The following is a 15,233-nucleotide window of genomic DNA, read 5'->3' on the forward strand; positions in this document are numbered from 1 at the left end:
TCACAAGTGATGCCAGCCCTGCTCTCAAGTCTGCTCCAGGAGAGGACGTGGTCCTCAGCATCTCTCCAGCCTTGCCACTCTCACCACCCCACACCAAGCCACAGTGATGGTGGCAAATTAATGAGCTCTATGCAATCACACATAGGTTGGGCTCCAGTAAATTGGAGGTGGCACTAGGCTCATTTCCTTGCAATCAGCGCTCGCTTGGCCACCAACAGATCTGTCTCGGCAGGGTGACAGGAGGAAGCACAGTGGGAACAGGCTGGGACACGACCTCAGCTCCCACATGTTCAGGCAGCTCAGGGCTGCCTGTGGGCCGGGGAGCGGGACACCCTCTGTCACCCAGGCGGATGCTGCCGCGCTGAGTGACATGGGCTATTAGCACCACCGCTTATCCAGGGGCTCCTGCACACGCTGGCTGCACAGCTGGGAGAGGGAGATAAGACGCCCAGAGGGGAAACATGTTTCAAATGGCAGGAATCTCCCCCAAAATGGACTTGGCTTGAAGGCATCGAGAGGGTTTGCTGCTATTAATAACTCCAGAGCTGTAACGAGGCACGTGCCCTCGGCTCAGGGAGACACAGCAACAAGGCAGGGAGGGAGAGCAAAGCGGTGCTGGAGATGGGGCTGAGGTCCTGACCCATGGCTCCTCACCAAGTCCATGGGTCCCTATGCCAACAACACCCCGGCACTGGCCTGAAGCCCCTGAATAGGTGGCTGGGTGGACCTAGGGGGTTCAGGGCAATGCAGACACACAAGGTCAGTGCTGTCCTTCCAACAGCCCACAGCTCACCTGCGCCCTTCTCCAGCCTCAATCCAAGGCACAGTGCATCCCCATGGCTGGGCTAATGGCCCCCCATGCCACATTGACCCTCTCTCCACTTGTACCCTGAGTGATGGCTCAGCCTTCCACCATGCTGCTCTCTGCCCCATGGGGTAGCAGGGCCGCCCACTTAGCATCTCCAGGGCACCTGCTCAGCTGACTGCCAACCCAGGGAGGCCCTAGAGACTGCCTTTTGAAACTGACATTTTGGGGACAGGAAAGCTATTTTCAGTTGTTTCAGAGGTAGTGTTTCCATTGCAGTTTGCCTGCCTCCACTGGAGGGAGAGATGCTCTCCCTGGAGGTGCCATGGCCAGCAGCTTTGTGCTGGGCTGTGGTGCCCAGCACCAGATCTGCACCACTGGATCATCCTCATCCTGCCCAGTGCCTCCACCCACTTGGGAGCACATGGGAAGATATCCCTGGGTTCCCACTTGGGCAGGAGAATCAGGAGCATCCCATCTGGGAGAGGGGCTGGTGAAAGGCACAGGGCAGAGCCCGGGGGCCTTGCTCCTGCCTAAGACCTTCTCAGCATCAGCAGGTTTTCTTCTACACACCTTAATGAGACAATCTCAAAAATTAGCACACAGACCTGAACAGCCCCCCCCCCCCCCCCCCCCCCGTCACTCCCTGGAGCCCCCAGGCACTCTTGATAGGAATAAATGTGCCTGGCAATTATGGAGGGGGAGTACAACCTTCCAGTGCAAGACCTGCTGAGAGATTCAGAAATAAATATGTTAATAATCAAATATCCATCCTGTGTCTGAGCTCACGGGAGGACTTTCAAGTCTAATTAGTGGAAGATTTGTACCATTGCTGCCAGGGCTCAAGGGACAATTTTCCGTGGTTCCCATGAAGTGAGAGGTTCTGCTATAATTAGCCAGCAGCATCCCGTGTGCAAGGATTACCTCCAAACCTCCCCCGCATTCCGGGCTGGGGGCAGGCGGGACCCAGGTAAGCCAAGATGAGAGATGGCCCCGGGCTTTGATCTGTGCAAATCGAGTCTGGAGCTGCAAATCCAGGGCAGGCAGGAGGACAGGTTGTGAGGATGGGCAGCACACCAGAAGGAGAGCTACCCTGAGCCTGCAGGTCATCCCATGCTCCCACATCTGTACACAACCCCTACATCATCACGGAACTCGTCCCCACAACATCCTGCCACAAAGACCTACAGTGCCTCTAAAACTGCTCCATTTCCAGACTGACCATTTCCCAGCCAGGGCCCCAGGAGCCAGGGATGTTCACAGTGGGAGGCATTTCCCAGTCAGACCTGTTGTATATCTCCTCCCCAATCCATCATAGCAGAATGAGTAGTGCCCAGGAGAGTACTCCTACCACTCAGCCCAAGTGTTTTTAAACAGGGCCATATCCTGCTCCTGAGGATGTCATAACAAACTCCATTTCCACTGCTACAACAGCTTGTGGGGTGGCTGTGATGGGGAGAAAGCAGCACCCCGAGCAGAAAGACACAGGGGCAGTACCTGGAGGTGTACCACTGACAGTGCCCAAACTGGGACCAGCCTCCAGGGGAAAGTGCAAAGGCAGAGAGACAGCAGAGGGATGAGGAAGGGATGGAGACTGAGCAGAGGGAGCCACGTCTGCATTGAGGACCAACAGCACAACTGAGGATGCTCTGCTGAGCAGGGAGTGGGACCCATGTGTCTGGTCTCACGGGGGGATAGCCTGGCAGATGCTCTGCCAGAGATCACTGACCTGGCAGCAGCTGCCAGGGACACTCATTAGCACCAACTAATTGCAGGCAGAGGTGGCTGGCCTGGCAGCAGGCACCTTGCTCACACACTCTTTCCAGCCTGGTAGCAGGCAAGACTCCAAACTGAGGGGAGAATTATAGGCAGGGCGTCAGTGGTCACATCCAGGGCACTTCCTCAGGGCTGGCCTGGAAACATCTGTGCCAGAGATCCTGTGCCCATGAACAACAAAGTCAGCACCTCATCCCTCCCAAGGGCATATATGTACCCCATGTTCAGCCAGGTTGCCCAGGCCAGGGCACAGCCATCCCCATCCAGCTCCTCTGCCAGCCCCAGGAGACTTCCTCAGTGCCACTGGGTTGTTGATCCTAGCAAACAAGGGGTTACCAGCCCCTCACCTCCCCACAGTAATTTAATCAAGCAATGATAAAAGAGAAGTTGTATTATCCAGAGAGTGACAGTGGGTTGTAATTACAGCAGGGCAGGCTGAGAAAACAAACAGTGCTGAGGGAGGCAAAGGATGGTGCAGGGCTGGGGGGACACCACCATCCCTTGGGACCTACGTCCCTGTCCTGGCACTGTGGTCCAGGGTAGAGGTGGGACTCTTGAGTCTGTGAGGGGTGGAGGAGGAGAAAAGGCTCCTTTGCCTCCATGGGTGTGGTCCCAAAAGAGCCTCTCCCTCCAGCTTACACTGCACTGGGGTGGCCCCGATCCCAGCCCCTCCTGGGGGATGCTGGGGGTGGCCAGTCCCAAGGAACAGCAGGTTTTCGGTGAGTCACTTGGAAATATTAAACACCATCTCCTTCTCCCCCTTTCTGCTTCAGGGCAGCCCCCTGCACCGAGGGGCTTGCTGCCCAGCTGAGCCAAGGGCACTAAACCCCAGCTGGGATATGGCACCCCAAAGGGGCTCTGCCTGCCCCTTCCCGCCTATCCCCCTATCCAGGCACGATGCCCTCCTGCTGGTTACTCCAGGCTTGGGTTTGAGCTTGTGCCTGGCGTCTCACGCAAAGCACAGACGGGTGGAACACAGCACAGCCACACTTCAAACAAGCAGCTCACAGCCCTGTCCCCACCCAGCCAGCAGCAGCTCTCCCTCAGGAAGGGAAAAGCTTCACTCCCATGTTTGCTGTTGGAGGGTACCATGGGTGCCACCACAGTGGCAGCTGGGACACATCAGGGTGGCTCAGTCTTGAGGAGTGCATGGCATTTCCTGACCATCCTGCACCATCAGACCCTGTGTAGTACCCAGCCACATCCCTTCCCTTTATTAAATCCTCCTGTCCTCAGCCCAATCCTCTTACGCTCTCCCTCTCCATTACAGCATCTTTAAATTAATGCCTGGCCAAGCGTGGGATAGAAGGAAATTAACCCTGGGGAGGGGGAGTGGTCTCCACAATGCCTCTTACCACCTAAAGCACAGTTCCTTGCCCTTCTCCCACCCGATATGCAGGGGGGACACCGGATCTACCACAATCACAGCGAGCATCACTCGAGCACAGGCTCTCAGCCCCCACACCCCTTTGCTGGTGGGGTGGCAAGTGCCCCCTCTGGGCAGCCCTCTACTTGGGAGGCTGCAAGGTCCCCAGGAGAGACCGCCAGCTGTGCTTGGGTTTACACCAAAAACATCCAGCTGGGAACTCACTGGGAGCAGTTCCAGAGCTGCCTGCACCCTTGCTGGGACATTCTGGGGTCCCCAGTTCTGGAACAAGAAGTCAGGAGGGATTTGGATGCTGGTAGGAAGCACTTGTGACACCCACAGTGTGGGGAGCTCAGAGGAGCTGGGGTGGGTAGGAGGCAGGGATGTGTCCAGAACAAAGGGCACCACAACACACATCCTGATCAGTGCGGGGGACACTTCTTGCCTGTGTCACTGTGGGGGAGTTGGAACACATCCCTTTTGGAGGATCTGTGTGAGGGTGAAGAGACACCAAGGCCATGACAAACAGGTCCATCCCCCCAGGCTGCGATTCAGGCAAGACTTGATAGCTTTTGGAAAAATGCCTCAGGGATCGAAGCCCATTGCTGCCAGCATGGTGCAGCCGTGGGGCCAGCAGGATCCCCTCAAGCTGCCCTCTCCCAGGCCAGTGGTGGCCAGGGCCAGGAATCGCTTGCCAGAGCAGCGCTCCCGCTGATCCTCTCTGTTATGCAACAAATTATTCCACTCGCATTAATGACTTTGCGGCAAAGGGGGAAATGACATGAATGATTCCTGGTGCCTGGGAGTGACTCACTTTGCACGATGGAGGGGAAGCAAGCAGGGAGGGCGGGCTCCAGGGGAAATTTGTTTGGGTCAGCATGATCAGCAGAAGGCTGGGGATGGGCTCAGAAGATCAATTGCTTGAAGCAGAGTGAAGGGGAAAGAAATAAGTACTTAGGGGCAGATCCCACCACTCAGGAGAGGGCTGAGATGTCTTCAAGAGATGCTGGGATCAGTCATAACCACAGCATATTATAACATCTGTTACTGTGCTGCCCAAGCCCCACACCCCTTTTCCACCTGTGCTGCGACTCCAGAACCTGGCACCAGTAGCTGTCCCTCCCTGCTCCTGGGTCAGATGAGACCTCAACCAAGTGCAACCAGGGCTGGGGGTGCTGTACCACATCACTGAACCACCCAAATCCAGCATGCCCCTAGGAGTCTAGTAGGATAGGCAGCTGCCTACCACGGCCCTTGAGGCAGCAGGGTTGGGGGGGATGGCAAAAGGGACCTGTCACATGGGCTGCAGTACAGAGCCTGGCATCTGACCCAGTCCCTTCTCCCTCACCTCTGGAAACTTCACTAAATCACACCATTAACAATTAATGCATATTCCCTCCTGGAATAATTCAGAAGCTGTCAAGGGCCAGTGCTGCCAGCCACTTCCCAGGGACACCAGAGACACGTGGAGACACACTGGGGACTTCAACAACCCACTGCCCAGTAGCCCCAGGGGGCCCTTGCAGTGACAGAGGGCCAGGTGGATTATTGCCTTTAAACCCATTCTGGGGCTTTCTGTAAGCAATGCAATTTTAAAAAATTCAATCTAGGAAGAAGCGATTAACCAAAGGGGCCAGGAGCAATGGCTCGCCTGTCTAATCTCGTTAGCAAGCAGGCCAGTTCCCATCTCACCCCACCACAGCTGCATGGGCTGCAGTAACTGGTGAAAGCAGACAGATAGCTCTTTCCTGGCTCCTGACCGGGCTCCTGATGGGTGTGAGAGTTTTCTGGTGCCTCCCTGCATCCCAGAGGGCTACACCTTCCCCATCTGGGTCAAGGAAACCCCTCTTCCCTGTGACTCTCATCCTGGCCAGGCCATCACCAATGATACAAGGTCCCACTTTCTGCCCCACAGGCTCAGTGCCAGGTCATGCCAGTCTCTCATGGTAGCACCTTGCCAAGAAGCCTGCCTCTGCTTCAGACTGTCGAGCCCTTTCTCAGCAGGAATGTCACTGCCACGGGATGCGTCTCACGGGAATAACAGGACAGACTATGGTGTCCAACCCCATCCAGTTCTCAAGTCTCTGCAGGGCAGAGCTAAGGCAGTAGATTTGTGCCACCACCCCACCTGCTGAGTTAGTCACTCCATCATTGTCCCTGACCTGCTCCCTAGAGAGGGACCGCAGGTGAAGCTGTCCATCTCCACTGCCAGCCCCTTGGGGCTCTGAGTATTCCCTGCCTATCTACAGGCACTGCTGCTGCTGCAGCATGGTCCCTGACAGACCTCTCTGTGAGCAGTCAGACCCCACACCTCCCTCCCATCAGGACAAAGCCATCTGTCCATTCCAGGTATAGCCCAGGGCTAAGCAGAGCAGGTTTGTCTGCACACAGGGGTGTGCAGTGCCCCCACTTGCACAGGGCACAACCCCTAAAACACTCACTGTGGATGAAACTGGCACAGGAATCGGATGATCATGCACACTCAGAGGGGGGCTCCTGCTTGTATGTCCTGCAGACCTCAGGGTCTCAAGGCCCCCCATGTCCTCAGGTGGAGTGAGCAGGAGCAGCATGGATGGGACATTGACCTTCTTGCCCAGAGTCCCCAGCAGCAATGACAACACCAACGTGGGGTTGGGAGAGGCGCCAGCTCCCTAAACAGAAGGGATCTCCAACCCAACAGGTTCAAAAGCAGAGTGCTTCCTGCCAAAATGGGGCTGCAGTCATCCGGAACCCGATGGAGCTGAGCCTTTGAGGCTGGAGAGGCACGCAAGACATGGACACAAAAATGCATGTCAATGGCAGTGAGTGTCTTCCCTGCCCAGCCGTTTCTATACGTGACTTGCCCTGTCTGGATCACAGAGGAAACATTCAAGGAAGCCCAGGTTCAGAGGCAGCGAAAGTGGCAGCCCTCCACATCCCCCATCTCTGTCAACTCCTGTTGAAGGCAGCAGTGTCCTGCCCCCAGCTCCCTCCTGCAGGGCTCTGTCTCCAAACAAGCTAATTACTCTCACTGCTCCCCAGGGGCTGCACCACCCCTTTTCATTTGAAGAGGAAGACAAATTTACTTAAAAGCCTGAAGCAGCCAGAGCCACAGCAGCTCGGGTACAGGAGGACCCCAGCAAGAGCCTCCCACCCAGCACAGCCCGGCTGCCACAGAACATTTGCAAAGCCCTCAAGGAGAGTATCACAGGGACCAGGGTCACTCGTCCCCCGTATCCTGCCACTCACCCCCATGGCATGGCATGCACCCAGCCCCAGCTGCCAGCAGAGCACTCTGGCATGGACAGTGGGTTGAACATGACCCTTGCACCATCCACAGACCCTGCCCTGTGGAAAGGGGCTCCTCTGCCCCTTTGCTCCCACAGAAGCCGCTTACCCACAGAACCCCAGCAGTTCACTTGCTCAGCAATAACCACCCTCAGAGTTCTACAGTGTTAGTGAAGGGTTGTGATTCCCCACCTCAAGCCAGAGCCCCTCACCATGGCATCAGACCACCCAGCTCAGCCCCTCCCTCCCCCGGCGAGGGACGACAGGGAGATTCGTTTCACTAAAGGCTCATTTATCTGCGGCGTGATTAGAGAGCAGGGCTGGGATCCGGCGGCAGGAGAGCGATTTGCCAGCAGATGGATTTATCATCTCCCAAGCACAGCAATTTGGCTTAAACAAAACCAAACCACTTCCCCTAATGAAAACATCACTAATGAGGACTGAGGCAGAGGCAGCTCCATGACCAGGGTCTCTCCTGTCCTTCAGGGCTGGTGCGACCCACTGACATCCAGGCTGTTAATGCCTGAAGCTCAGGCCCAGCTAGGACATATGGACCCAATACAGCTGGAAGAAACCAGAGTTTGCTCCAGGGACCAAACTCCACATGTCCTGGCTCCCAAAGCTCTGAGGGCAACTGGTTCCAGCACAACACACAGTATGAGAACAGCACCACTGAGTTGAGATATTTTCCAGTTGTAACATGGCCAACAGTGAGGAAAAACTCTGTGACCTGGTGAAAGAGCCTGTGCACGGCCAGCTCTGTGCAGCAGGAGCTGTATCCCTTGGCCGAAGTTGAGACAACCCATGAATTATGCATCAGCATCTGTAGAGATCAGCTGTTTAACTGGCCCAACCAAATCCATGAACTTCCTGTCAATTAATCCTGTGCCACCAATTCCCCATGGACTCCAACCTGCCTTTGCTTGCAGGGATGCAGCAGCAGCTGCCAAAACCTCAGCTCCAGCCTTTCCACCTGTGAAATCCAACCTGCCTGTGAGCAGTGGTACCCGGCAGCATCACTCACATGCTCCTTGCCCTATGTTTGGCTAGGAGCAGCATCCCTTCCATCAGGGACCCTCAGGATCTCAGCAATGCCACAACACCCCATGAGGGAGAAGTCATCAGCATCAGAGGACTGCAGACAAGCCAGGACAGCAAAGAGGGAAGAGGAAGAGGGTACAGATGCCAGAAGGAGGGAGACAGCAGACAGAGATGAGGCAGAGTCAGGCAACAGTCCCATCACCCCGAGAAGGTGCAGCAGCCATTGAGGGCAAGGCGCTTTGGCACAGAGATGACCCAAGGGAGTCCCTAACCCTGGCACACGAGGGGGAGACTCTTCCCTACAAACCCCACCCTGACAGAGGACCTCGTGGGAGCTCGGGCACCTGGCTCGAGGGTCAGCGTGGCTTCCAGCCCAGCCTCACTGCCAGGCTGCAGGAGCAGAAGTGGCAAGCAGAGGGAGGTTGCACGGAGCAGCAGCAGCAGGGGAGGCAGGTTAGCGGGGGAGCAGGCGGATGGGCAACACACGGTTCCCACGGGTCAGACATCCAGGGGAAGGACACTGGTGGGTGTCACCTCTCCTGGGGGCTGCTGCTAGGAGGAGGGGACAACCCATGCTTGACAGTGACCAGAGGGATGCAGGTAGCTGGCCCTGCCAGACCCATGAGGACAGGGCTGTGCAGGGCTGTTCTTGAGAAAGCAACTGGGCAAGAGAAGGACCTTTAATCTGGATATGGGCAAGCTGGTCTTGGGCACAGTCTCCACCCCAGCCCCCCTCCTTGGGATCCATCCAGCACACAAGCACAGCACACAACCTGCCATTCACACTTGCAGCTGGGCTCCTGGCCAGCCCCTGCCTGTTCATGCCCTTGCTCCCACCTAATGATCCTGTCACTCCATCTTCCAGCTGCAGATCCCAGTGCTTCCCCCTACACACACTATTATTTGGGACGGGCTACCACTGACACCTCCTCCACACTCTGGGAAATAAATTATCCCCCATGCAAATGGAAGTCCTACGCCATGGCAAGCTGGTGGAGATGTTACCCCCACCTGGCTGATCACGGGCTGTGACTAGACACGATGAAGCTGCTGGGTTTGCCAGCAGCAGAACAAGCCCCTGGCACAGCCCTAGATCTGCCCATCACCTGGGACCCTCCTGCAGCAGTGCCAGGACACAGCTCCTCAGCTTTATCCCATGGCAGGGACTGGAACCCTGCTCCCACTGACTCGACTGGCCTGTTCTCCCTCTGATGTGTCTGTAGGGGACAGCTTGGCCCCACCTCTCCTTTCTTACTGCCATGGGGAGGAATACCTGTGAAACACCCTCCTTCGAGGTAGGGAGGAGAGCTCAGCCAGATGCTCTGCTGCTGCTACGCTGCTGCCTAAGGCTTTCATCTCACAGGGTGGGCTGCTAGAAGTGCTAGGAGTTGGGGAGTCCCCATCCATCAGCTGTGCCTCTGAAGACAGAAGGATCCCAAAGCTCTGCAGATGATCTCTACAGCGATTGCTCAACCCTGCAAACACTGCGGCTGCCTTTGGGGTGGAGCAAAGCGGTTGCTCGAGTCCCAGATCACGACAATTGGAGGAAAAAAGCAGGGGTGAAAAGTGAGCCTCCTAACCCTTTCTTGGGGACCCAACAGCCCTGGAGATAAATCCCTCATTTTTCCAAAATGCAGTTAGGGGCTTTGCCCCACCCCAGACGGCCTAGATATTGACCCTGTGCTGGCACATGCTGTCCTGCTCACGGGATACAGCATGGCCAGGAGAGGTTTGTCCAATGGGGTAAGACAAGTTCCAGGCCGCCCACCCTTGCTCCAGATCTGGAGCTAGGGCACCCGTGATGCTCACACACCCCTGTGGAGCAGCAGGCAGGAGGGAAACCCTCCTCCAAGCTCACTCACCTCTCACACTGCCAGCATTCAGCATCACGGATCTGGCACCTGCACTTCTCGGGACAAAGTGGCTCTGGATTCCCATTTCTTCTGCATGGAGAGCCATGGCCAGAGCAGTCCTGAGACACTGGCTCTGGGCACTGCTTGCACACTAATTGCTCATGCCATTAGAGGCAGGAGGAATAATGAAATTTATGGATGGCTTTTATTTCTCGCTAGCGTCATCTAAATATCCCAGAAATGGACCAGTTTAATTTCCTGGTGGTGTAACCTAAACATTTCTCTCCTTAGCACCCAGGTGGGTGCCCAGCCTCAGGCTCAGCAGCCAGGCAGGCATGGCTGCTTCCTGCCCTTGCCCCATACCACCGCAGCAGGGTCAGCACAGGCAGGGTCCATCCCGGCTCGCCCCAGCACAGCCTGTCTGTGTTTCCCCGGCACAGGGAGCGCTGCTGCTCTCCCCACTGCTCACATGCAGGCAGTTCTCATTCACTCTGGCTTCTCACACACACATCCACGTGCTCACATAGCCAGGGCAGCTGGGCATCTCTGGAGACACCACAAGGAGTGGGGACTGTCATGTGCACCCTCATTTTCAACAGCTTTTTAAATTTAATAATGAGTGGACATCGTGGAGTGCTTCTACCCTGAGCATGGATGGGGGTCCTGTGCTCCTGTTTAGCCCCTCTCCTTCTGGAAGTGGGTGTTGCTAACCCTTCTCTGGGCATGCAGAGGTGGGAATCACATTGCTCTCACCCATGATTTTGGGCAGTGATGGGAGGCAGCAGGACTGACTGCTGTTCCTGTACACCCTGGAGCTGCTGTGGGCTGTTGCCTTGCCTGACACCAAATCATCTCTTGGTTAACAGCTCTTGCATGGCAGATGCCCTCTAAACTCTGACACACCCTGATGGATGGGGGTCTCCAAAGCTGCAGGAACACCCAAAACTGCTCGTGCTTGACCCCAAGCAGAGCTGAGCTACCAAACAGCAGGTGCCAGGGGCAACCCTCCCATCTGCAGATAGAGCCCACACAGGCACTGCCAGCTTCACACCAGGGCGTTGCTACAGCCCTGTGGAGGTCCCAGCTCCTCACCACATCTCCAGGATATCAGGAGAGCCAAGACCAGGTTAGAAGGCATGGGGTCAAGCTAGTAAACCCTCCCTAGAGTTAAGGTTGCATCCCCTCTCCTGCCTGCATCACTTCCACGCTTTTTGGGAGAAAGACAGCTTTCCCTCCACAGGGGGGGTCTGCTTCAGCGCATTCAGCCAGCGCAGGAGAAATCAGTGCCACTGGGACCAACTCCCTCTCCTCTATGGTGCTACTGCAGGCTCTGCCCTGGCAGGTCACTGATTTGACAGAGATGGGAAATGAGTGACATGCCCTACAGGGCCTGTTTCCCACTCTGGGAAATGGGGCAGATATTTCCACCCTTATTCCCCAAAGACTTTCCCAAAGCCCCATCCCTGCAGGCAGGGACTTGCATGGTGGTACAGCTCCACTCCATCCATGTTCTCGCTGCACAGCTGGCTCAGAGGTAAGCCCAGGCATAAAAGGTCTCAGTCTTAGAGAGACTGGAATTTATTTTTAACTTTGATTTGATTTAAATCCATATGGACATTTTAAAGTTACTGGAGAAACCAAAAGTTGTGTGTGGGTTCCAAGTTCCTACACAGCTCAAAAATATCTTCTCTGCAGCACGTTTGGGCAGACAGTAAGCAGCGTTTCCCATGTGTGGGGCAGTTCAGGAAAGAAGAGCAGAGGTCCTGCACTGATGCCACCACCTCTTTGAAATTCTAGAGCAAATCTTGAAATCCACCCCAGACTTCGGCAGGAAAAGCATCACCGGAACTCAGGGAAGCCGCCTGTGCCCACACAACAGTGCCTGCGGCACCAGAACACCGAACCCCAGTGGCTAAGGAAAGGTTCAGCTCCATCGGGGTCCCAGAAAGCAGGTGGGAACTGCTGCCCCATTTCACAGCTGCAACAGAGGCCCTGAAAGAGGACAGGATTTGGCCTGATCTGTGGAGAGCACGTGGGGAAGGAGGGGTATTGCCAGCTCCAGCCCAGCTGCTTCCCTATCGGACAGCGGAAGATGAGGTGTGACGGATGGACAGATGTTGTGGAATGTGGGATGCTCGGCAATTCCCTGATGGGGCAGAGGATGAAGGGGAATACAATAGGGTCACAAATTGATCATCTTAATCCTCTCTGTCCCACAGCTATCCCATCCAGGGGCAGGACAACTCAAGGGGTGCTCTAGGTGACACCGGGTGACGGGTGAAGACACCAGGCACCGTGGTGCTGCTGGGGTTTTCTGAGTGGAGTGAGCCTGTCTTCCCTGGGGAACCTGCTGCTGGGATGCTGCTGTGCCACCCCAGGGTGCAGCCCTGGCATGGCAGAGAGAGCCCAGCGCCAGACCCTGGTGTCCCGAGGGGCTTGGGCGGAACAGTGAGGGAGTGTGAACCTGGGGGGCGGCCAAAAGCGATCCAAGCGTTCCACCCCCCCGCCCGGGGCCTTTTCCTTGCCTCGGGACAACCTCTGCACGCTGGGACCAGCCCTATCGCCCCCGGAGCACCCTCTCCCCGGGGGCCGGGACTGTTCCTCTGCTCCAGCGCCGGGGTCGCGGTCGTTCCCCCTCTCCCCGAGCAAGGCGTGCGGCGAAGCGGAGCGGGCAGGGAGCGGGGCTCAGCGGGGCTGGAAGCGGGTGCCCGGGACCGCCCCGCGCCGTGGTTCGAGTGGCTGCTGCACCTTCCCCGGCGGCGGCACTCACCCGTCAGCTGGTCGTAGGAGCCGTCCAGGTCGCGGGAGTCGGACAGGCTCTCCTTCCTGCCCTTGCTCCGCATCTTCCCGCCCCGCCGAGCGGCGGGGGGAACGGCGACGGGGCGCACGGGCTGCGCCGGCGGGCAGGGGCTGCCCGCGGCCGCCGCCTCCCCCCGCCCCGCCGGCCGCGCCGCTCAGCGCGGCAGCGCCAAGGGGCCGGCGGTGCCGGGAGCTCGGCTCGGCTCGGTTCTGCACGGCACGGCACGGCAGCAGGAGCGCGCAGCCGCCCCGGTCCCCGCCGCTGCCGCCGCCGCCGGGGCTGGGCACGGCCGCCCCCTCCCTCTCGTCCTTCCCCGCCTCTTCCCGGGAACCGCCAGCCCGGCCCCGTCGCCGCGGGGAAACTGAGGCACGGGCAGGGGGCGGAGAGCGGGAACGCTCCCGGGAAGAGGCAGGGAGAGAGCTGGTCCGGACTGCACCGAGGTGCGGTCTTCGGCGGTTCGGGAGAGCCCCGGGCACCAGGCACCGCTCAGGGACGGAGAAGGGGACAGAGATGGAGACGGCGTGGGGCAGGAGGGGTGCAGACCCCCACAGCCCACTGCGGGGGAGCGATGGTCCCCCGAGTCCTGCGTGTCAGTGCCCATGCCGGGCTGCGCCGTGGGACCTCCCAGGAAGGGAAACCCCAGCCCTGCCCGGTCCCGCGGGGCTGTTGCACCTCCGCCTGGGGGGAGAAGCTGGATGAGAAATCGGTCCGAGCCGGAGGGGATGGGCAGGGGTCAAGAGATGCAAGAGAGGTGTGGGGAGGGCGGCCAGGTCCCCCTGCCTGCAGCCAAGCACAGAAGTCCATCCCACTGCCGTCCCCATCCCGAGCATGGCTTTCCATGCAGTGTTGGAGTCTTTAGCAGGATTTTACCCCATCTCCTGCAGCCCCAGGGAAAGGGTGAAGCAGCAGCAGACTTGGGGAGGCTTCCAGAGGCACGGTGCTGCCAAGAGAGGAGCTCACAGCCCACCGGTACATCTGGCACTGGGAACTTGATGTCCCGCTGCTGCCCCTGGTTATTTGTTGCCATCTGTGCACGATGCCATCCCCGGGGGATGCCGACTGTGCTGAAGAGTCCCCTCCACGGACAAAGCCAGTGGCTTTTGTCATGCCACTGCCTGAGTACTGACTGTTTGCACCATGACAGGGGTCCTGGGCGCATCTCAGCTGCTGTCCAGCTCCTATCGCTCCCCAGTGCTCCTCCCTTCATTCTCTCACCCATGCAGAGAGACAGAGGAGAGCAGGGGCTGCGGGAGGAGGTAAAGCATCCCTCCTGATCCCTGTGCCAGCCCGGCACACAGGAGCCGCAGGGCAGAAGGGAATCCAGATCAGCGAGGAGGGAGGGCCATGCTCACGAGGCAGCATGTTGTCAGCGTGCTTTGGTGTCAAGCCATGAAAGAAGCCGCCTTAGCGAGGCAGTGATGCTTAGCAACTGCCTGGATCTAAAAATAAGAGCCATTTAGCAAGGAAAACGCAGTGGAGAAATGCTTGGAGAACTAAACACATTCCCCCAGCCCTCCCTGTGGCCCGGCCAATGCACGGAGCCTGCATGCACTGACTGCCTGGAGGGAAACTCTCGGGACAGCTCTGGCAGTGCCCCTTTCGCTTAGCCTGACAAGCAAACCTGGAGTATGGCCAGCCCACGGATCCCCTGCACTTCTGGGCTTGTCCATCCTGCTGCTCCCTGGCCTCCTCAACCTCCCTCCTCCAACCTCTCCACCATGTGCTTGCCCACATTTTCTTGGCTGCCCTTGGGGACCAGCAGTGTCCCAGGGAAGTAGATTGGGAGCACTGTGTGATCCATGCCCAAGCTCACCCACCAACTTCACCTTCCTCAGGGTCCATCCTGCTATTCATGTGGCAAGCCCAGCAGAGCTGCACAGGGAAGTTTTCACCTTCTGCCATCCCTGGTCCACTGGGAGGCAAACATGGCTATTTTTATCCTAGCTAAGTGCTTCTGTTCCAGCAGGCAAGCAAGAGATGCTTTGCCAGGCTGGGGAGAGGGGGGAAGCTGGGTGGTTTGGTGGGTAACACAGGGTAGGATGGGACAGCCCCAGGCCCAGACTAACATATCCCACTCCCCCACAGTGTAGAAAAAAGGGGGTACAACTCACTTGATCGCTGGTTGCCGCTCCTTTCCGTAGCAGACGTGAGGGCTGGGCATTCTGCCAGGATTCACAGCCTCTGAGCCTTTCTCTGCTTGGGAAAAATACAACATCCTCCCTTAAATGTTCCTCTGGGCACCCTTCCTTACTGGGAGGTGAGAGTCTGCAGGTTGCCAGGGTAGGAGAAGCAGGAATGGTTCTGGTCTCTGCCCTCTTGTCCAGA

At 57.6% G+C, this 15,233-nt stretch overlaps 1 protein-coding gene across 3 annotated transcripts in view; it reads right to left on the reverse strand.

The window, feature by feature from the left end:
- Positions 1 to 13,030, reverse strand: part of KCNIP2 (potassium voltage-gated channel interacting protein 2) — a 43,985-nt gene extending 30,955 nt beyond the window's left edge. For all 3 annotated transcript variants that reach the window (XM_053983735.1, XM_053983734.1, XM_053983736.1), the window contains exon 1: positions 12,879 to 13,030. In XM_053983735.1, the coding sequence (XP_053839710.1) occupies positions 12,879 to 12,951 (73 nt within the window). In that variant the 5' untranslated portion in view covers positions 12,952 to 13,030. The remainder of the gene's footprint in view (positions 1 to 12,878) is intronic.
- Positions 13,031 to 15,233: the final 2,203 nt, after the last annotated feature.

The sequence above is a fragment of the Vidua macroura genome, chromosome 8 (assembly GCF_024509145.1).
Source record: "Vidua macroura isolate BioBank_ID:100142 chromosome 8, ASM2450914v1, whole genome shotgun sequence".
NCBI lineage: Eukaryota > Metazoa > Chordata > Aves > Passeriformes > Viduidae > Vidua > Vidua macroura.